Raw genomic sequence first — 25,053 nt, forward strand, 5'->3', positions numbered from 1 at the left:
TAATTAAAGAAAAAAGTAATTAATAAACTTATCTTAATCAATAGACATTAGTTAACATTTCATTAACATCTATTGGTTATCTCAAAATACACTTTCTATATCATAAAATCTACTGAATAATTGTGGTTTTGAAACATTTTGTTTTCAAATATATTTTTATAGGTAGCATTTTATACTGGCCTGCACTCTCTATGTGCGATTATAATCAATAACCATATATCTTTTTAGTACAAAATATTAATTGATGAAAGCATTATTATTCAAAAAACAATAGCTATAACATCAATTAAAACATGATAACTTTTTTTTATTAAACACTTTTCTAATGAAATAATTGTGATTATGTGAAGCTTATTGTTTATCATTAAACTAATGACACAAATTGCTTGAAAAATATAAAAATAATATGTTAAACTAAACAAAAACCAAAAAAAACCAAAAATACAAATAATTGTAAGCACTTCAAAGGGTTTTGAAACAATTTCTTAAAAATAAAAAAAATGTGATCTCAAATGCATCGCAAATCTAAATATAAAATAATTTCAAAATACATTCATACTTGCTATTTACTTTTTTTTTCAAAGACAAGAATTTTTACACCTATCTCAAAATAAATATAATAAATAATTTTGGAAAAAGATTCAAGGTGCTGATTTATGAATCGAGTTTACAATGGTTTGAGATCACAAAGTGTGTAACATACACAAACAAAATAAATATGTAGAATTTGGTTCTAGATTAACAATTTAATCAAATAAACAAAAAATATTAGAATTGTAGATGATGGACTTTTCATCAAAATATATCTTATAGCTATAAGAGTTACAAAAAGATATAAGATGCATTATAAGAATAGTATTGTTTAAATGTGGTAGTCAGTATAAAAGAGAGAATTTATCAATATATTTATAAAACAGTCTAAATTATTAGCCCATAATGATTTTTTTTTTTTTTTTTGAAAATATAAGACCTTTGCATTCCAACAGACTTCCTGTTCTTCATATAGATTGTACATGAAATCTTGAACAAAATATCTAAAGCCATTAGTTTGTGCAAATATATACTTATAACAGTTGATATATTGAACAAAGAAAAATAAAACAAAATATAAAGAAAAGAAGATATATATACCACTTATTTCTTTGTGTGTTATGTTTTGTTTTACCGGTATATATGTGCCTGCACATCATCATCATTATTGCTCATATTGTATATATTTACATCAGATTTATTTGTTATATCTGTCATTCATTCCTTACTTACTTTCAAATATATTCACATAATATCCAGAGAATAATTAATAACAATAAATTGCTAGAAAAATTACCAAAAAATTATGCTTGTTCTCCTTCGTGTGAAACTACTACTCGAAGCTTAATTTAAATACATCCATTACAACATCTAACTTCATATAATAAATATACAAAATTTGTGAAATAGAGTGGTAATTTACAGAGATACATTTAGACCATTTAAAATTACAAAGAAATATCAAAAGCCACTAATTCCTAATACAGTATGAATAGTTATAAGAAAAAGATACCAAATGACACAAAGACTGATTATTATTTTTATTATTATAATGTTAATAGAAAAAGACAATTTTCACCAAAGACTAAAAACAAGAAAAATATTTGAAATGATATAGCACTTGTTACAACAATTATTTGTAATAATAAATATATTGTGCTTTATTTTTTTGCTGGTTATTATAATGCAAATAGTGCAACATTTCAAATTGATCTTATCCTTGATAAGAATAGATTACTAATGGCCTTCAATAGAAGACCAGTCAATAACACCAAAAACAAAACAATAAATTGTGCATTTTGTTAACTTGTATCACCTTTCCCTACCTGGCCTCAACAGCGTGCACCAGTGTAGCTTTGTACACAGACAACACATATTATAGAGCCATTAAACACGACCGACATTTAAACTGTCCCAACGAACTAAAGCCACAAGTTTCCTCACCCACTCACCTCACCTTTATCAAGGGATGAGGAAAAATTTGCATCAGAGATTGACGTCGTCAAAATCTTTGACAATAAACCTTCTAGAGAGAAGGTTGGAACAAAAACCGATCAAAATTCCCTAAACAGTTTTCATACTGCCAAAGACTCATGTTCTAGATTGGAATTCAGATAAGCAGATGTATCCACATTATCACTTATATCCATTGGGTTTGGTTCTTGTGCACTAGACGAGGACGATGTTGACGTTGTGCCCGTCTCTATCTTGAGAGTGTTGTACATATTAACAGGTGTTGTCAATATCTGTTCTGTATTCCATTGATATGGACCTTTCATCTCCCGTCTAGCTTTTCTCTTCATTCTACGTTCTTGCATCATCATCTGTAAATGTTGAACCTTTTCCTTCAATATTACATTATCACCGGTTTTCTCAACTACTACTTCTTTCTTCAAAACTGAAAACAAAACCATGCAAGGTTCATTAGACATACAATATTCTAGACCAAAAGGCAAATACAGACTTTTCGTCCACCCGCATCAAAACAGCAGTCTTATCAAAAAGCATATTGATCAAAAATTATCAATAACAATCACTCCTGCTAAGTTATGGCCATTTTAAGTTTCCCTTAATTTCTATTGATTTCCTAACATCACCATTTTCTGTCTTAGACAATCAACCAGCTACTTAGGAAAAACTTGTTTCTATCCATGTACATCAGGGTCAAGACGGTTCTAAACTAGTTTCAGCCCTTATTTTATTCATTTTAAATAAGGAAATGAGTATGTGAATTGCAGTTTTATTTAATATATTTTTGAAACAAGTGTATTTACTGTGAAACTATGGTTACCATGAGCAATGCTTTGGAAAAAAATCTAGAATTACACAACTCATTTATATACATTAAAGAAACTAGTTTAACATATTTTTGAAAAACTTACCTGGGCTAGAGGGAGTGACTGGTACAGGTTTTCTTACAGGTGCTCTAATTTGCACGTAAGGATGACTAAGTTGATAAGCGTTAACACCTAATAAATCATTCAATATATGTACAATTGTGCTCACATCTTTCTTTGGTTTACCATTTTGATCTTGCAATGTCGGGTCCAAGGTTCCTGAAATAATTAATACACGATTTAATTAATAACCACATTCTTCTGAACAAACATTGCAAACTATTTTCTAGTCTTGATATTTACAAGGTAATAAAGAACCTGCATAATATCATTTTTGTAGGGACTTATTAATCCCGCTTATAGTTCTATTGCTCTATTGCAAGTATCACATGCCAACAGAGCGACTGATGTCCCACGCCTCAATCCCCCCAAAAATAGATGATACTCATTAATTACAAGTATATTTATCTTTTTGTAAAGTATTGAGCAATCAAATCGTTTATCATTCTGCATAACCTAATAAAGCAGATAATGCTTATTATTGAATTTAATCAAGTTACTGATGTTATAGAAATAAACACCTATTATTTTCACCATAAAATAAACATTATCAATTCTACCTGGTCTTACACCAGATCAATTTAGACTAAAAAATGTCAGTTATCAAAAGCGTTGCAAGCCATATATTATCATGTGTGTTAAATGTGAAAACCTATAAAAATATGAAGGTTCCTTTCTGTTTTTTCTTGCTTTTAAGGCTGCAGTTACATTGACATTATCTGAAGTAAATTACTTAAAGAAATTAAGTTAAGATCAATGTTTTTGTGCACACTGATAGGATTAAAAATCATGTAAGCAGATAGTTCATTAAATAGTGTTGCAATATGTCACATATTGTCATCTTGTTCAGTTTAGTGTTATCTTGCAACATGTAGTCGTACAAAAATGGCATAAACATGAGAGCCATGAAATAGACAAATTAAAATATCAATGTAAACTAACCTGAAAAGGTACCAGAAAAGACACCTCGTCCCAGGTGGTTCATACTATTAATAACAGCACCAGATGCTGCTATATCTGTCTGTGATGGGTGTACTGGAGGTATTGTAAACGATGTTTGTGATGTGGCTGGTCTACTACAGGGAGGAGGGGTTATAGGGGGTGTTAATGGTCCTGGAGGTATAGGTGTAGAGTGGTTACAAGAAGAGGAGGAGGAGGAAGAAGACAAAGATGCTGTTGTTGAATGTGTTCTTGTAGGAGCTTTAGTTTCTAAGTTCTGAAATGGGAGAAATAAAATTAATTTTACATAGCTATTCTTTTTTTTACTAACTTTTTAGTGGTAACTTCTATTTCAGATGGTTGTAGTTAGTATTTGCAACAAGTCATCAGACTCGATTAAAATCTTAAACCAAAAGATCTCGCTTTGGTTGTTGGAAAAAATTGCCACAAGTTAAAATATCAAACCAAAAGATCCGTTTTTGGCAGATGCAAAAAACTTCAACTTAATCATAATTTTCTAGACAGTATTAATAATCAATGTACCTGATGTTTATTTTTTTCTGTAGATAATTCTTGTAGTTTTTGTGAGAGGTTGCGACTAGCTTCGGCCAGCGAAGCAGGAGAAATGGGTGTAGCTGGTGGAAACAGAGCATGCCCTGTACTTGCTGATGGTTGAGTTGCCATGGATTTTATCGTTTGACGTGATCTTCGACCTGCACACTGTGATGTTGACAACTGTAACTGTACAAACATCATATGATCACCCACTCTCATCGCTAGCAATAGAGGTGCTCGACCTGATAAGAAATCATTTATCTGAAATAACAAAAAAATAAAAACTAAGTTAGTTGAGATAAAATTATTTATCTTAATCAATGAAATGCCATTGACTAGGCGCGATCAATAATTGCCTAATTGATAGCACAGTTTTACAAATCATTCAGAGTTTTATTTGAACACCGCAAATAACATATTTTGTCTGCAACTCCTCAATGTGATATCTACAATTGGATATTTTTCTTTGTTCCGTCCTACTTTACTTTCAAACATTAATTACTAATTAATTATATCTTACTTGTGATTCAGATAAACTTTCGAGAGCCTGAACAACACTGGCATCTGGTCTTTGGAACTGAAAAAGAAAGAAAAAAAAATCAATTCCTTTATTTCTGCTCTCATTTAATTAGGACAAATAATTACAGTAAAAATCTAGCTTCTATTTACGTCTGTCTTATTGGCCAAAACCTATCTTTTTACAAAAAACTCAATTTCAACCAATTGCCATTATAAGTTCAAAGCACGATAGCAATGTAGTAGGTGGGAGGATTATATGTGGTTTAATCAACAAACAGATGAAACGGTAATTAATTAACGATGCTGACTGTAGATAAGCTTAACCAGAAGAAAGCTGTAGATCTATAAGTATATATATAATTAGATCTTAGTTTAACCAGCTAACACTCCCTACACACTCAACTAACATTTCAACCAACTGATTTTTGTAGCCATTACTGCAAGACCAATATATACATATTGTTCCCTGTTGTTTTATGAATTTGCACATTTATTGTTTTCCTGATGTTTATAACACTGTTTATTGACAATTGTTCTATAAACTTTAGGGATTCTTTAATATCAATGTCTGTATAATATTTCATACAAAAAACTGTCAGAAAATGAAAATGAAGATCAAGTATACTTTTGGCATTTCAAAAGAGACTTTAAATATTTCAAATTTAATCACAATAAAGTAGTTGTGTAGATCTAATTAAACAAATAAAAAACATTTGGGATATACATTTGTCTGGTACATAAAAATGAAGTGTTTTCTATGGTTCTTTTCATTTCAACTTAAACCAAGGCAATGGTAGAATCTATAAACATAAGAAAAACAAACCAGTCTATGACGTAAATCAATCCAAAAACAGTGATATTGACTAGCAAGTTGAAAACCAAAATAATTATTAATTTTTATATAACAGTGTAAAGAAATAACTTACATTTGGCATAAAAAATAACTGAGTTATACATTTCTCCATTTGATTTTTATTAGCCTACTTTTATTCAAGAAAAGAACATAAATAGATCTGGTGAGATTTATGAACTCCCACATGAAGTGGATAAACAACAATCTAAATGTATTCTTCGTACATACAAAATACTTTCGACCAGGGAGAAAATGAACAAAACCCCACAACAATAAAGTGAGTGCTAAATAATTAAGAAGATTTATATTACTGTTATTAAGAAGATACATGATAAGTATTTTCCTTTATCTATATAGACTTATTATTTGATAAGTGTAAGTATGTTATTGTGAATCTCACACTGCCTTTATTAAGTGGAGAGTTTGTAAGTGCAATGAAGAAGTGAGACTAAGTAATTAAACTGCCTATGAGTCACCCACAATTATTTGCTATTGATTATAATACATGTATATACTGTATGTAAATAGAGAAAAGTGTTTTCGCCTACACATCAACTATTTAGATTTATCAGGAAATATACCCTTTGACCATAATAGGTGTTGTGTCCTTAAAACTAGGCTTTATTGATTTGGTACACTTGTTATTGATTTGGTCTAGAATGGGATGTGAGTCATAAGTCAATAAAACTCCTTAACAAAGTTTCACACATCACCATACAAAATAGATTGAAAATTGAATGCCAAATTTAAAAAAAAAATATTTTAAAGCTAAAACTTTGTTTAAAGCTGCTTAATATTGGTCGCATTGGGCTTCAGTTCCAAATTACTGCTTTAAGAAATGAACTTATAAATTCAGAAGAAAAAGTAAATATGGTCATGCATAGTTGTCTCATGTGATGCTGAATCTTTAGTATTTAGGTCATAATGAAGTATTTGATTGGCTTGATCTGGTACATATTTGGGTTATGTTTGGTTGGAATAGGAATACACAATCAATATTGGTTTTATCCAAGGGCATAAAATTTTGAACAGAGACTGCCATCCAACAGCACAAATCAATTTATAAAATCGAAAGAAATTGACAATTTCTAGACATATTAAAGTCTAGACATTTTAAGGTTACCCACGATAGACTTGCAATTCGAAATAAATTTATTAATCTACTTCATATGCCTGTGAGCTATTTCATACAAAAACCCCAATGTTTTATAATATTAATGATTTGTGGGAGTCTTTTTCTCAGTTATTGAAGTATATTGGCTTAGGGTATGTTGATTTAATCAGTATCACTCCTAATTTTCATCGACTGTTATAGGATTAAATTAACAATAAATCATTAATTAACTGTTAAATTATAGTAGGCCAACGTATGTTTTGACCTTTTATATCATAATTGTTCTTCAACTAATTACACATTGTGAAAGTTGAATATCAGTCCAAAACGAATAGTTCAAAATGAATAACAGTCCAAAAATAGTTCAATTTACGCATCCTTAGCAGACAATATAAACAGGATATGGTCAAAACAACAGTCCTTAATGTTTATAAAATTGTGCGGGAGCCATAAAAAGCTCCTGATACCTTGAATATATGCAGTTTAAAAGTAAACAAAAACTGAAAGTAGTTTATTAATCTCAATATTTAGGAGAGCTATTTAGCTAATTTGCAGGAGTCTTTAATGACTCCTTCGAAGGAAAGCCGACGTGCGTTGAGAGGAGCAGGAGCAAAAGCCCCCCCCCCCCTTAAACGTGAAGGACTGAAACAACCAGTGCCACCTATAAAGTTTGCTAAAATGTGCCTCTTTTTAATTTGATTTAATCCATGGTGTAAGATCATTTTCATTCATATTTTGATTTTGTTTTCTTAATTAAAATAATGTTAAATAATTGATTTCATTTCATTTTAGCATGGATACTGTCCGAAAAATGCAAATGACAATCTGTGGCCTTAATTATAGGATATTCCTTACAACACACTTTATTTAAAAAAGATATCTGTCTTCATATATCTTTTCTTTGTTCTGCCTAATATTTTCTATGCTAGCATAATCAGGCTAATATTGAAGACAGCTTAGTGCATTAATAACAAAATATCTCTTTTATATCATTATTATTTATATTCCCTAATACACAATGGTATTTCAAAATAGACATTGAAGAAGTTGACTGGGCTAAATATTTAATTTGACTGGCCAAATGAAGTCAAGAATTGAGTGGCAATGTAGGTAAAACGATATATATATACATGGTGATTGATGTATATTGCGCATGTTTTAAATGTGACAAAGTCAGGCTTCCTTGTTTAAAGAAAAATGTAGGTTGCAGTTCTAATACTTACTGTCATTCCACTTTCCATATTTGGTAACAGAGTTATATGACTGGCCTCTCCTATTAGGTTATCGTGTAGTGTACCATTCCGTAAAGTTCTGAAATAAGTTTAAAAAAACTAAATTAAAATACTTTCTTTAATGTGATTCTAAACGAAAATCAATAAGCCATTTTATTCAGTGATGAATCTTTCAGTCATCAATCATTATGAATATTTGATAGACAAGATGTTATCTTGATAAAGGTGACTCATTTTTTAAACAATCACTGGATAGAAGAGGCTACAATTATATATATATATACATGTATATATACATGTGGAATTCTATATAGGGATAAGCATGTTTTTGGGGGTTTTTTTGGCGGGGGGGGGGGGGGGGGGGGGGCGCGTATGAATCAAATAAGCAGTCATATTTCAAACTAAAATGTTTATTCCACAACCTCACTCCTCTTCACTTCTATTAATCACAAAATTGCAACAGCTTGAGAAATGACTCAAACCAATGACAACAGATTCCCAGTGATATGTTAACAACAACTTTAAATGACAACTAAGATTTATCAATTATTGATATTTGGGTGTTGAATACAAAACAACTGGGAAGGATAAATGCAACATCTGAAATATCTTTGACAGTGATGCAGGACTTTTGAGTCAGCCTAGATAGCACTAGCAGCAGTCTTTGGCAGTTTCATAAATGAGCTACAAAACTCAATGTAAAAGAGATCAATTTCAGGGGCTGATCCAATAGAGACCTATTGTCTCTATGGCAATAGAGACCTTGTATTTCTCAAAAAAATTTAACCCCGGAACCTGGCAAACCCCCTCCTGAAAAAATTCCTGGATCCACCTCTGAATTTTCTCTAATCTTTTCAGGGAACTAGGGTAGTAAATATATTCATATATTAAAGTACTTAAGGGTTTATTTTGAAATCTTTGTCTGAAAATGCTAGATATCAACTGATAAAACTATTACTAAGTGAATTTATGGTTAAAAATTATTGCAAGAAATAATAATCCTTGGAAGAATTCGACAAGTTCTATTTCATAACTCCAACAAGGCCATTAGAAATACTTAAGAAGATAAAATGATAAACCATAGCTTGAAACCAAAGTAATATGTAAATACAGCAGGGGAAATGAAGAAGTTTTACATATCCATGAGTGCTGTTATATATCAGGTTTTGGTAAACAGTTAATTTCTCTTGACTTAATTCTGTTGGGATATTTTAAAGCTAAAGATTTTCTCTGAGACACTTTACCATTAAAACATGTACATTAAATGTTATCTATTTGTTGATAAGATTTTGTTACTTGATGATCTTAGAGACTACATGTACAATGAATAAAACATTTTATATTTCAAGTTACATATAAATAGTATAATTATATACAATTTAAGTATAAGATTTAAACCATAATTGTTTTGTTTTATTTGGAACACACAATGTTTTGTGATACTGTTGCCTTGTGGTGAACATAGCAAGAATCATAAAGATATGTGTGGGGGTTGGATGGTCAAATGGTCAGTGCGTTCGCGTTGCATCATAAGGTCTGACATGGTTTCGATTCCCCGGTTGTATGTGACAAGGAGTGGGGTTGCCTGTCCAACCTCGTGGGTTTTCTCCGGGTCCTCCAGTTTCCTCCCACTAAATACCCCTATGCGCAAGCAAATTATTGAAATAAAATTGAACCATGTGTTAGTCCCGAAATGACCTGGTTTGTGTCGAGTGGACGGTAAACCCCATTTTTCTCTCTTTAGTTTGAAAATAACCTCATAAGATTTTGAATTAAAATTCTATCATTTTTGACAATACCTAAGAATTCAACAGTCAAGTTTCCTCACTAGGTAATTTTGTATGCAGTTCTACTACAGATAGACATAATAAATTAATGCTACGCCAACACGGTTTTGTGTACCTATTGAACCTATAAATTGTCCCAGTTTATGCTCTGAAACTGTACTTTCTCTGTAGTCTATTTAATAACAAAAGACACCTATAAAAAATGTGGTTATACGACTTTAATCTGAAGCCAACCAGTACAACGAATAAAGGTTATGAAGGACAGCCAATCAGATTATCATTTTATATTTAGTTTGGATAAAATCTTTGTCCTTATTATATCCTAATTATAATGAGATTAACAAAGGTAAGTTTCCTTTATTTGATTCTTAAAAGCCAGGAACAGGATAGGCTGTAAATATTAGGATAAACAAACTGTTCACAGGTTATGTCCTGTTTAAATCTCCACACAATAAATCACTTCATTGATGAAAAAATTAAGAGAAAAGGGTGTAGTATTACTTGAACATTTTTTCTCTTTTTAAAAACTGTATGTGTTTCACAAAGTATTTGTTCTTTTATACAGAGTGTAGATAAGTGCTTTTATCATCCTATCCATGAACATAGCAATGGTTTTAGACAACAAATTGACGAATTTTTGTTTAATTTCAGCAGTTTCAAGTATTTTAAAATTTTCAAAAGGGTATGCAAATATATTTGAAAAGTGTGTACACTGACACTATACAGAAAATAACCTTTTTTTGAAGACATATTAATATTGTACTAAATATGCCATTACTGAGTATCCTTACTAACCACTCAAACACACAATAAAATCATCTTGACTGACAGAGTAATAAATTTCTCTGTTTCTCATCAAACTTCTGTATTAAGGAACGTTAGTACCATATAGTTATTGATTAAGTTAGGGCAATACATTTTCTTGCTATGTTTTTTTTCAATATGTCATGAATATATCTGAATATATTGACCAAACTAATGCCTCAGCTCCTCTATATAACTGGGTTGATTATCAAACAGACAATTTTATAACAAATCAATCTAACAAGCAGAACCATAATTAGGCATTCTATAGAAAACTTGTGGTCAAGGTCTGTAACATTTCACATGTTTCAAAACCACTTGAAAACTTTTCTTCTATCAAAATAGATTTTGCTTCAGAGTGTTAAAAATAAAATTTTACACAAGCCACCTGTTTGAAAAAAAAAAGAAATTTTTGTGTATTTAAATCCAGTTCTTTGTCAGTCATCCGATTAAAATTTTCACATGCATTGTATTGCATAAGACTTTCTGAGGTTATTTGCATGACGTTCTGTTGTATACAAGAACAGCTAGCTAAACTGTGAAAAATTGAAGAGCCACTCAATAAGTTTCGTACTTACCACATAAGTCAGTAAGTCTAGCTTATTTGGAAAAAAAGTGATTACAAGATGTTTACTGGATCCATGACAAATGAGAGAGACAACAAAATATAACCATATATTTATATAACATGCCTTGCATGATTAAAAAATGTTACAAATCCTGCAAAAAGTTTGCGTGTGTACTTGCTAAGGAAAGAACATTGCTCAATAAGTGTGAATTGTGTAAGACCTGTAATTTAACACACAAGACTTTACATATCAATCAGCGCAATACACTATAGCACTGACTGACATTCAACCATATAGATTAACAGTATCCAATAACACCATAATCTCATTGTTTGTATTGATTGCATTTCTAATGTATAAATAATAACAATTGTTGCAATGTGCAATTCTTTGAGGACATTTCGCAATGTTTCCTTCTCTAACATTTATTAAATTAGTTACCCTGAAATTGTTCTTGTATTCCAGTAAGTCATTTCTGGAACTTGTGTCATGTATCAGGAACCATGATAACAAAGTATTGTTTAATAGCAGAGAGCATACTTGAACCTAATAAACTTATTGGAAATTTATAATTTTATAAGGAGAAATCATGCCAAGTTGAGTCATAAAAGAATTTAAAATGCTAAAAGTCAAGAGTTAAATCATGTAAATATTAAGACTTTCTAAATATCAGACAATCAATTAATGTCAAGAGACCTGAGATTTATCTCAAACTTTAATGTGCAATATTGTCAGAATTTTTCTGAAAGTTGTTTTAACCATAGGTAAGGAAATAGGAAAGGGTATCAACATTTTTAGCATCATATAAGAAAGTACACAATGGATGTACACGTGACCAAAATTGTTCTTTCGAAATGCATTACAATACTTAACTATCTATTCAATAATGGTTATTTATTTATTTCCTGAATGGCAGTAAATCTAACACAATGCAAATGTAGTGCAATAACCAAATAATGCATTCATTTGCATACTTGTATATTGCAACACTACATATAGGTACAGTTATTTGCAAGATCTTATGTAAAAAAAAAGATTAATAACTGGTGCATATACAACAATATGTCTGTCCAGTTTTTCTCTTGTGATATATTATAGGTAGAAAATATGGTAGATGTTACAATAAATAAAACATTGTGTGGTATAGCTAATTCTTTATCATAAACCAAACAATCAGATGTTTGACCTCATATTGCTCCTTTCCACCCACTCCCTTCAGATCATGTGATACTGTGCTTATCTATTTGATAAAAGCCACATAAAAACTTCTTCCTTGTATATGTATGTATATATATTTATATAATTGCATAAATATTGACAGACCTTATGATGCAACGTGCACGCGGTAACCATTCGGCCATCCAACCCCCCTTATGCAATAAGACAATCAATCATACCTAAATTTTTCTTTTGATAGATTTGATATTTTATTTTTTTTAGTTTAGCACTAAATTAGATTTCTAAGGTCCTTAAGTTTGCAATGCAAAGAGAATATTAAACAACTGTATAAATGACCTTGTGGTCAGATTACCATTTCGGACATGTATTGATCTATTAGATATACAAATACCTAAAGGACTATACAATCGTATATCACATTAAAACCACCCACACTATTTATTGACCTCTCTTTGACCATCGTCCAGGGACTTAATTACAAAAGCTGATTGAATCCATGAAATTAACTTAACACATGCAAGAAATGATATATGTTATGTAGGAGAAAGCAAGGAGTTACATGTATGCTTCTAAAAAAAATCAAAAATCATTTTTTTCTAAGTATGGACCTATATGATTTAAAGTCATCCGAAGAAATGTTATCTATTTAAATGTTATGTAGATTGCAAGTTTGTGGTGAAAGAGTTGCTTTGGTTCTCACTTCTACTTTATATCAATCCACTGAAACTAACTGATTATCTGTTACGAAGCCAACTGATTTAGTAGAATGGTAAAAGGTCAATCTCCAAATTACTGACCTCAATCACCAAATCTTTTGAGTTAAAGGTTTGGAAACTCAATTTCTCAGCCAAAAGGAAGGAAACCTTTGTTCAAAATATAAACAGGTTTTGTGCAAGATCAATGATGAACTAGACACTTGACCTTTGGGATAATGGTTGTTCAATAAATTTGGGATGCCTCCTTGTCGATTCAGCCAATAATAAATGGCAAGTATGGTTTGAGATAAAGTACTCCTGTGCTATAATTGATTATCGTTAAGTTTCCAAGCGCTCCATACTATCATTAAACATGAGAGATACCGATCATAGACATAATGTGAAGTCATCCCAGAAAAAAATTCATCCCAAAATTATAGATCATGAGCAACTAACGGAAATTAAATATAAAGCATGTGTAAGAAATATCTGTAGGAGCAGAATGATGAAATCATAAAATTAACAAAGATCTACCAATAAATATCATCTTTAGTGCCTCTGTTGGCGTTCTTAAATATATCTGATCCTGTTAAAAGCTTTTAATCCTGCATGTTTGGTACTGGGGGTTGTAATATTAAAATGCAGAGACAAACACATAGTTCTCTTTGTTTTACTGATCTGTTTGTTTCTATTCTTCCATTAGTATACTCCAGGGGTCTGCTTTAGTTATGTATATTCCACTCCCACACTAGTGCTACAAAGTCACCAATATATAAACTTGTTGATCTTTTTGCCTGCAGATATTGTTTGCTTCTCCAGAATCTATCAGGGCTATCAATGCCACAACTTAGTGGATAGTTAACGTTTGTCAGTCACTATATTCTGGCATCAAGCCAAATTATAGTCTTTATGGAATAAATCTTTTCATTCATCGATCAGACTCAACGTCATGCCGATTCCATCGCCTACTACAAAAATCAATAAACAACTTTAATCATTTAAGTCAACGACCCCTTTGTGCTTTCTACCAACTTCAAAAATAGTTGAAATAATTATCAAATCAAAGCAATGATGAGTATTCTGAGATAATTGTTCATTCAAAATAAACCATAATGTATATGGAAGTTCATATTAATCTAAGACTCTCTTTTATTCTATTATAGAGTTGAGGCTTAAAGTGAAAACTTGATCTAAAATTAGTAAGTTTTAGTCATTTGAGAGATACCATTTTCAGATCAGTCAAACATTCGGTAAAAGCCATGCACCTAATGTCTGGAACAATAATCAATTGGAGAGAACCAAGCCTTAAAGGCACTCTATGTAAACACGGAAGAAAATCTGATACAGACTATAACCTTATCAATAGTTCATTGAATGTAACTGATGGCCATTGACGTCATAGCCTCATCTCAGCGGATGTAATACTTCTTTTACATTACAATGACCGGCCTACCAACACAAACATTAATACCTACAGCATAATTAAACGAGTAAAACTAGTTCTGAATGAATCCGGGTATATCGGCAGAATTTACCCGCGACAGGGAGGTGGAACTGTCAGATAATCTGATGAAAACTGATTACATGTTTGGGTATTGGGAAATAGAAAGTTTATCATTGCAAGTCTTAAGTAATTTAAAACTTGGTTAGGGAATTATTTCCAGAAACAAAGAGAAATTATATTGATTAAAAGCTATCATTTCATTGATTATTCTGTTTATTAAACTGTTAATTAGGAAATTGGGGGACATAAAATGGGAATCGGAAATAAGCTAATTTAATACTTTATGGTTAATTAATCATTTGGTTTTTTTTATGTATTAAGTTAGCACATAAGGTCAATAAATGTAGTTAGCCCTGTTAATTTTGACCCTGTATTTCAAGTCTAAGACTTTACATTTTGATTTTAATGTACAATGTAGATAATCTTATAGAGAGAAACAGAAATGAGGTTTAACGTACACCCGACACAAACTAGGTCATTTCAGGACTAATATATGATTCAATTTTATTTCAATAATTCGCTTGCACGTAGGGGTCTTTGCAGTGGGAGGAAACTGGACGACCTGGATAAAACCCACGAGGTTGGACAGGTGACCCTACTCCTTGTCACATTCAGCCATCCAACCCCCCAGAAAAACTTACATCACTTAATTTATTGACTATTTCACACATTGTTAACAGCAATAATTAGCTTTTATAAACAAGTCAAAACAAACTAGCCATTGACAATTAGATTAAAAGGTTAATTAATAAATAAGCAATATAACTGAAGTTATTCAAACAATTAATAATAAAACTTGGATTACATCACACAATTTGTAAGATAATGAGCAGTTTTTTCACTCTGAAACAAAAATCTGTTTAATGTAAACAACTGATGTTGTTATGTATGGAACACACTCATTAAAATTGATCAATATCCACAGAGAGAAGCCAAGGACGACATCATTACCTTATAAGGTAATACGGTTTGGTTGTTGAGATATTGTTTACATTGACTGTTATGCGACATTGATGTGAAATAGGTCAGTAGGCAAGTGACTGTGTTGTCTGCATAAATAAAAAATCCTTTGTGGCTTTATGCGTCTTCTTAATAGTCTTGTTATCTGGATAGAAGTGGAGTTTAGACTGACACAGTTTAGTTTGCCAGGCTGGTCTAATCTCCGACAAATCCAAATCAATTCAACCAACACTTATCCAACTGCTAGAATGTAAAATAAAAGTCGGAACAAGTATAACAAATTTTCAAACAATGGCAGGTCAGTAACACACAAGCAACCAACTGATTCCACGCCCAAATTTGTCTTCTACAAAAATAACAAAGAAATGTAAAACGCACAATGAAACTCCTCTGCTTGCTTTGTCTTTATTTTATTTTAAGTTCTTGTAAAAAGGATTAATATTGCCTTATTTATGTAAGATTCATAAATTATTGTTTCCGTAACACAGTACAGCATAGGATTACACATTAAACTCGAATGGGGTGGGAGGTAGATAAATGTCTACACAAATACAAAGTATACATGTATGTCAACTTAAAGTTATAAAGACTATACCAAATATAGTAAAGTCTATTAACTGCGAGCTAAGTAAAGTATTAGCTATATGATTTATTGCTATACTACATAAAAATGTCAAATGTGTTTTAATATGTACGTCAATGAACTGGTATAAAATATATTAAGCCACATAAAAAGTTTTTCTACATTTTTGTCTTGCCAGTTAAAATGACAAGACTACGCCTAGCTGTCACATGACAGAAATTATACATATATATATATATATATATATAAATCTGTAATAATCTTGTTAAATTAACACAACCATACAAAAGACATGCACTTATGCATGAATGTGACCAATGTCTAACTCATATATAATTCTGTTTTTAATCTCAAATGTGTATTTTAGTATTGGTACAACTGTGAGTAAAACTATTCTCTCAATAATATATATATAAACATTTCATTTTAATGTATTAGTAGGAGAAACCAGCTTAGAGACCCAATATATTAGGTCTCATTTAATTGTTGCTCATCAATAAACTACATGTAGGTTCCCTGAGAAAAGTTGAACAGTGTTATACTTCTTGAGCAAGACAATATGGAATAATAATTATCCACCTACATATAAGATGTGGGTAGAGTTTATAATTATTTATTACCCACAACTATGTGAATGTACAATAGCAATAACATACTTAAATATGCAGTCACACCATAATGTGTTATATCATTATATACCTGACAACCCCCAAAAAACAAGCAACTTGTAAAAAACAAATATAATCTTTTTCCACATTAATGTCCCATATTCTTTTTAATTAATAAATAAACCAACCAGGAAGTGATAAACAGTCTTAAGTTAATATGAATACCATATGCCTTACGGACTGTAATACTACATGTAGATAGTCATCCATGCTTGCAAAATAATTAAAACATTTTCAAATGGTACAATGTAGATCATAAAATGAAATCATTTAGATGTGATTAATGCTCCATACCAAAGACTAAATAGGGGGCCAATGTTGTGTTCATGTAAAAATAGAATATATCATCAGAATCATAGTTCATAAAGAGATGAACAATATCATTTAACTCATACCGACGAATGGAACTGTCTTTTCTTAACAAAAAAGGCCCAAAGGTAAGGCTGATGTCCCCTTCTTCAATCCCAAAATAAACCACTCTGCATAACCTAAGTAGAAAAGGCTTATCAAACTTATTTAAGGTATTATGTAATGAAACTATACACATCGAGTCTTATCACTCTCCCGCAATTAAAAGCCTTGAGTTATTGATCAACTTTAAAAATGTTACTGAACAATTTATAAGTAATGTTATAAATGTCTCATCAAATGTACATGTACAAACTTTTCTTAAGCCCATTTAAGTTACTGTTCTCCAATATACCAGAGATTGTACTAATTTTCGCCCTTTTCATAATTCTCTATATAAAAGAGAGTAGAAAAAACGTGACTGTTAGTTAAAATGTTTTTGTGTCCTTTATATTCATTTGAACTAGCCAAACAATTCAATTATAAACTGTAAACTGGATACGCCCCTGTAGAATATTCATATACTATAATTATAAAGTGCATTCTTGTGTCAATAATATACATCAAAGCAAAGCACCTAACTTGTCATCTTCTCTTAAAATGGTAACAAAATATTGTTCCAAACAATATATATTATATTTGTTATGCTTCAGAAAGTACCATTGCACCTACACACAGTATATTTACAGGAAAACAGTAAACAATAAATAACAAACTTATCATATTTCATGTAATAATGTAAGTATATGATGATGATATTGCAAAACTAGTGCCTCTTTAATATGTAATACAATAAATAAATTAAAATATACCGTATAAGGAACATCTGTGATTATTATAGGTCTCCACCCATTGCTGTATTATGTTTTATTAATGCACCTGTACGTCTTGTAGTTATCTATGTATTGGATTAGGGTGGAACCTACTTTCAATACAAAGATACAATATTATACTGGGTTAAAAATCTTTATCAATTGCCAATAACAACCTGCCTGTATGACGTGTGATCTGTATTATCATATCTCTATAAATCTAAGCCCTGTTTACAGGGTGTGGTTTTATCAAACACAGAAGACTAAAGGCAGGCACACACAAAATAAAACTGTCTTTGGTCAGGCATTTCAAATTTACAACCTCCTATGTATATTTCATCACTAAAGTAATCATTTTTCTTTGTAGAAGAGGTTGGCAGTTCTCCAGGGATTGCTATTGATAGAATGATAGGGCAAGACCTAGACTGAAGTAAATATAACTAAGTTCACAACTTCTCTTTAAATAGAGACAGGTTAAATACAAAATGCCAGTTTTCAACACACAACAATGCTTCCTTACAAACTAAGTCCTATTTATTTCAATATAGATGATCATCGCAAGGATGAACACCTCAGGTTTTTTTTTTCTTCTATACCTGATAATATAGATACGCAATACTGAAAAACACTGTTTTAGAAATAACAAATTTGTGCCTTTAATATTGGCTCCTGTAATTTATATTGAAGATTAAAATATCAGCTTATCATCACCCAAATTATATCATAAAGACCTACTAATGTTATGCCTGTACAACCAGGGTGGGGGTGGGGTGGGTCTCTTTCCAGAAATTCAATGCAAAGGTGGGCTAGTCGACCTGTTTCTGTTTATATATTCTATCAATTTATAGAACTTAACATCTAAATTTCAAGAATCTCTGTTCAAATGCCAGTCAGTTAATCCCACTGCCCTCTTTAAATATTGATTGAAAATAGCAAAAAATGATTCAGTTCTCTCATAAGCACAATTATCACCAGACATGACCAATTTGCTCCAAATATCCCCATATTTAGGTCAGATGTAGGTCCTATTTTGGAAGGTCTGGTGGCCTTTACAACCACATGACTGATGCCAAGGAATTAAAAGCTGATTCTAGTAGCTGTCATGACATAGCAGAATATGGAAAATAGTACTTTAAGTATTATTTATTATACATTTGATTAGACACTCAAGTTTCTCTGAAGTTTCTTTGTCTTATAAAATTCCAAGTTCCAAACCACTCATTGTCGCTTTGTTGTCCCATCATGAAAAAATATTAAATATGATCTACATTTAGATCTACATGTAAAGTTAATAATCAGTCAATGAAAATGAGGAAGTAAGAAATGTTTGATCTATATCTTATTACTTTGACACAATGACTGAATTATGTCATAATAACCTGCATCCTGAAGATTGACAACTTCCTGAAATTAAACTCTAAGTCAAGCAATGTCTGTGATTGTTATTTTTTATATATGTTGTCTAAGAACACAGATTACATCAGAAATGTTTTAGGAACCTTGTCTAACAATGCCATCATCTTCCGGTGTCCACATATTAATTAGCAGTTTATAATTTGGTAAATGAGACATTCTATTGTGCACAGATTATATACTGGTCGATGTGGGTGTATGTGTGTGTGTAAAATATAAGTGGTCTAATGCATGCACTTCAAATCATCAAGCCTGTCATTGTACATAGGGTCGCCTACCTAAGAACTACTAAAGATCTGTACTTGCAAGTGAGTTACCGGAATAAAAATTACCATATTTTAGTCTCAAAATTACTGAGTTTGGGTTGCATGGTGATTGAACACCATTTCTCTCTCTTTATACTGCTTGACAGTAGGTATCTATCGAATTGCATACACTGGTCACGTGATGAATAGATTTCAGGCACGTGTGTTTTAACATCGACCTAGATTTTGTTTCACTTTTAGACCCCACCAACTTGTTTTATTCAATAGATTGTCTGTATATAAAGTATAATATTTCTAAATATTGTGTGTTAAAATAAATTGTTTTCTAGAATCATACTTAGAGTTTAACTTCAAAGAACTTATCTAAGGAGCTTCACTAGATTGTTATTCTCTTTATTAAATTCACTGAAATCTAATAGGTTCTAGGTGCTTGATTTATTTCAACAATTAAAAATCACAATTCCATATTATATCTAAATAACCATAGACTCAATTGATAATATAACAAAAGCTTTTGAAAAAAAATTATTGGAGCTTTATGTTAATCCATCAGAAAGTAATCTGAAAACCTTAAAACGGCTATACTTTGTGATTGACAAACAAAAGTTTGTATTCCATCAATACCATAAAGGAAATTAATCTTTACATTCAGGTTTTTAAAGAAATAAAGACTTTTCTAATTGTATTCCCTCATCACCCACAAAAAAATGATGGATTAGTCTTTCCAATATAAATGTCTATATATATAAATGTCTATATATATATATATATATCTGTACACCCCCTCAGGTTCTATTAAGAGAAGTTATCAAGTTTGGTCGGCTGCCTGCTGTGTTAACTCCTTTTTAAATACGACCTATAATAGCACTACATGTATCTCAATTCAGTTTAACAAAATTACAATTATTCAAAACACACATAAAGTATAGAAAAGAAAAATCTAGCTTCTGGCAATATGCCTAATTAGAAAATATGTGTGTGGGGTGTTCTAAGTTAAAAATCTCATCTGTAAAATGAATAATTTTCTCCATTCATGCCTACTGCGACAAGTCTGTCAGCATGTCATTTAAAAATTAGAGTGATGAAAACCGATTGTATTATACTGCTTGAAAAATGACATACACACAATCCTGTACATTGTCAAATCTTTTCACTATATGTTGAAGTTAAAAATCAAACCTGCTGTTTTCCTCAACATTATGACAAAAGAACATATCATGTGTTCAGTGATGGTGATTTATGTAATGTCCATCATTTTCTGAGGTAACTTACATAATGTATGTGATAATATAGCTTCAATGAATAAACTCTATTCATTATATAATCTATTACATATATTTATTATGTGTGTCATTATATCAAATGAACACATGTCTGAGAAATTAAGTTAAATTTCCATCTGTTATTTGTTGATATAAAAGTTCTATTATTTTGATGAAACACAGTACAGAGAAATTAAATATGAAAGATGTAAATTGTTCAATTTAAGTTGATTTAAATGTATACAAATGGCACTGTAGGCGTAGTGTAGTTAATCTTTGTTAAAAACAAATAAACATTTATTATCAATGAGAAGAAAATGTTAACAGTTTCCTTGAAGCTATATGTGTGCATAACATAATTTCCATTTTAAAAGTACAGCTTCCCTTGCATTTTATCTAAATTACAAACCAATTTTCTAAAATCATCCAGAAATAATTTATAGGAAAAACAGAGATTAAGCAAGTTTACAGAACATGATCAACTTTTGTTAACTCTTTTTAAATTTAATATGCAGCCCACACGATTGTTGTACCGTATCTGAATTCCCTTGTAACAAGACAGAATTATGAGCAAAGTTTATTAAAAGTGTAGGCATAAGCGAAAAGGAAAAATAGCAATGAAGCTGAACTTGATTAAATCATCACCTTTGTTCTACTTTTAGCTTTACTCCCACAAGCCAAATGTCTATCTTGGCCGCAAAATCTTTGGCAAACGTTCAAAACCAACAATCTATATAAAGTATGTACATATGTTGAACTGAAATTCAGGATCATGATACATCTTTATAATAAGGTTAAAAATTAGGGATAGAATCAAATAACTTTAGTTCTAACCCAGGTTTGTTCTTACGTCATCACTGGCCCAATTCAGACTTGTACACAGACATTTGCACGTAGTAATAGCAAAAAATTATACAAACGCAAGATGTTCAATAAACCAGAATCGTTATAGAGTACAACCAACACATACATGTATTTTGAACCGAAATACAATTTCAAACCCCATGTTTAGTCGTCCTGCAGTGCAGGCATATAAAAGACACCGTCTTTTTTCAGCACTAATGAACTTCTCCATAAAAAAAAGTTAATTGCTCATATATTACTGTGTTTTAATTAATTCTTTGGATGTTTTTTCATGAGAAAAAGTTAATACCCCATAAACCAGGAAGTGTCCTATGTATTAGCTGTATCAGTGTTTTCAAGTATTTGAGTGTAAAGAAATCATAAATATGCATATCTAATTTTTTAGTACAATAACCTTATAGCTGTACAAGTACCAAACCACAGCTATGGTTAAGCCTGAAGGCATTCAAATTTTACCCTGCTGATTTTATTATCAAATTATTTTGGCATTCATGTGATATGGGGGTGTTTGTTGAGGGCACTTATAGAAATATGTGTCTTATGATTATAAATACACTAGCCTACGTTTGTGTACGTCAGACTATAAAAAAGGAAACACATAACTGAACTCCGCTTAACTTTTTAGTTTAGGTATAAGCTATGTAATTGTATAGACTCGACTATGTATGTAGGAGGTGTGATCTAGTTTTGGAGACCTAATTCTAAAGTTCATAAGGTCAATATTCAATAGACAAATCACTAAGTTACAACACAAATACATATTAAGCTCTAAGTTATAAGTTAAATACAGCTCCATACCAACTTTTGCAAAAAAAAATCTATTATTTAACTTTAAATTAATGTTAATCCATTTGTAAGGCACCTGACTAAAGTCATCCAAAAATACTTTCAGAATTAATGTAAAAGTGCAATAACCATAAAAATTAATGAAAATCCTTTAAAGATGTCTATTAATAAAGTTCAAGCCTCTTTCTTACTAGTCAGATAACTGGTCCTGATACCGTATACCCAGGCATGGATTGACGTCATTACTTTTATAGTAGGCTTACGGTATATATGTGTACCGACCACAATCCTTCACCATATTTTTGCAACTGCACCCAGCACTGTTGAACAAGATGAACCTAGCCACATCGTTATTAAGTGTAAAACAATCAAAAGTTGAAAGACGTACTCAAAGCAGCTTAATTATTGACTAATGATTTTTTTTTTAATTACGCCTCCATCCCATCACTCACTATACTTACAAGACTCACAGCGTACTACGAATAGTACAACTCTGAAGAATGACTCACGAAAATTGCTTTATGCATCTAAAGCGACATTCAAATCAATCTATATTGATGATTAATGCCTGGTATACGTGGTCATAAACCAGCATCCTGTAAAATGGGTTGCATGTGCCCATAGTTTCTTTGTTTCAAACCTTTTTGCTCTTAAATTCTTTTTGACACAGATGTCGACCGCTTCATAGTAACAAGCGTAGAATGCGTCGTCTGCTAGATTTGTACGCGCAGTATGCTAGAGTGAATAGCCGCCACAATTGCTAGGTACTCGAAATGAAAAGTTTTAAATTCATGTATATCCACATTCTTAAATAGACTTAGCAATATTAATATACACGACATCCGTGTATAAATTTACAACAAATGTTTTAGCTCTTAAATTCACGACAGCAATGCAGATAACCCGAGCAGGCGAGGTCAATAGTGCAAACCGCGACATGGCCTACTCATTCATTCATTCATCCATCCATTTCTTCATTCGCTTAGAAATTGTAACTTACTTGTTTTTGTGAAGCAGTGAAATTTTCTCCGGCACAATTTTTAGTTTTCTTGCAATTAACCATTTTAGACCTTGAATTGTCTCGTTTCCTGAAACTTTCAGTTCAATTTGTCCACCGGTAGTGGGACACACAAAAACTCTTAATTTGTCCGAATGAGAAGTTCCTCGAGTTGGTATGTTCAGTCGGTCATACGATATCTTTTCTTCTGACATGTTTCAAATCTATATTTCCAAGGACAAAATTCCAAAAACTAATTTGCGATAATATTTGGCGAGGTTTAGGGCAATCACTAAATAACTCCTAGCAAGTGACGACCTCCCCCACCCTATCCTTCGATAATTGTGGCGTCAGTACGCGAACCTCTAGCGAAGACCATCTTCGATATGGACGACTTATTGGCCAATGAAATAGCTCGATTTGGACGAATCCATTATTTGTGTGGGAAGTTTAGTATACATGTACATCGTTATTTGTATACCCATACAGTGTTAGGTGACGTTATCACTAAGCAAAGTTGATTGCGACTTTCTACGCAGTAAAAGTTTTGAGGTAATTGGGGTGAGGCACGGGCTTACCCCTTTAACTCGAGGGAAAGGGAGGGTGTTAAGTATTCCGAACATAGTTGCAATCTGTGAATGGGTCACAAATTGTTATTGATATGCAACGGGTCGATTCAGAGTAACTTGTTTTTAGAGGGGAATAAATTAAATATTTCACAGTTATTCACATATTTTTCACGAGATAACAAAATAATATCCACATGTATGAAACATGATCGATGAAATAGAAATATGCAATTATATATTCCATCGTTAAGGGGGTTGTTCCTCGGTGAAAGGGATTTGGTATTGATCTTTGATTTTGGAAGTTATATTATTAATGCTTATATAGAAAGTATATCAAAATAAATGAAACAGCTTTTAAAATTTACATGAGATTGGCGTACATTCAACACTGACTTAAAAAAAATGTATTCACCCAGTAAGTCTTCTCCGTTTTTATTGGTATATATGTATTTTGCTGTTAGTCACTTTTTTTAATTTTTTTTTTTTTTTTTTTTTTTTGATAAGAGATATTTTTTGTAAACTTCGCCCTATAATTACATGTACATACGTGTACTTCAGTGAACATAATATGAAGAGCCCTGAAAAACATACCGATACTTATCATAATCCCGATCAAACAGTCTCTCGTTAACAACCCATCCATGCAGGACCTTATATCCCTCGGGTATTTTCAAAACTGCGTAATTGATTTGTGAGGTGAATTGAGTATTGTGTTTTTGTAAACTGAACTAATATATTGGTATAAATGAATTTTACATTGATTAATCAAACCAAAGAATGGTGTTTGTACGACTGTAAGTTGTAAAGGAACCCGTAGGTATACAATAATTTATATAGTGATTCTTCGA

General features: G+C 31.3%; 1 protein-coding gene across 1 annotated transcript; it reads right to left on the bottom strand.

Moving 5' to 3' along the window:
- Positions 1-1,057: 1,057 nt before the first annotated feature.
- Positions 1,058-24,011, bottom strand: LOC126818456 (midnolin-B). The gene is made up of 7 exons (XM_050545877.2): positions 23,640-24,011; positions 8,131-8,218; positions 4,942-4,998; positions 4,410-4,682; positions 3,870-4,143; positions 2,913-3,086; positions 1,058-2,428 (listed from the first exon to the last, which is right to left on the bottom strand). Exons 1-7 carry the CDS (start codon positions 23,849-23,851, stop codon positions 2,106-2,108), a joined length of 1,401 nt encoding a protein of 466 aa, XP_050401834.2. The 5' UTR covers positions 23,852-24,011; the 3' UTR covers positions 1,058-2,105.
- Positions 24,012-25,053: the final 1,042 nt, after the last annotated feature.

This window comes from Patella vulgata, chromosome 4, assembly GCF_932274485.2.
Source record: "Patella vulgata chromosome 4, xgPatVulg1.2, whole genome shotgun sequence".
NCBI lineage: Eukaryota > Metazoa > Mollusca > Gastropoda > Patellidae > Patella > Patella vulgata.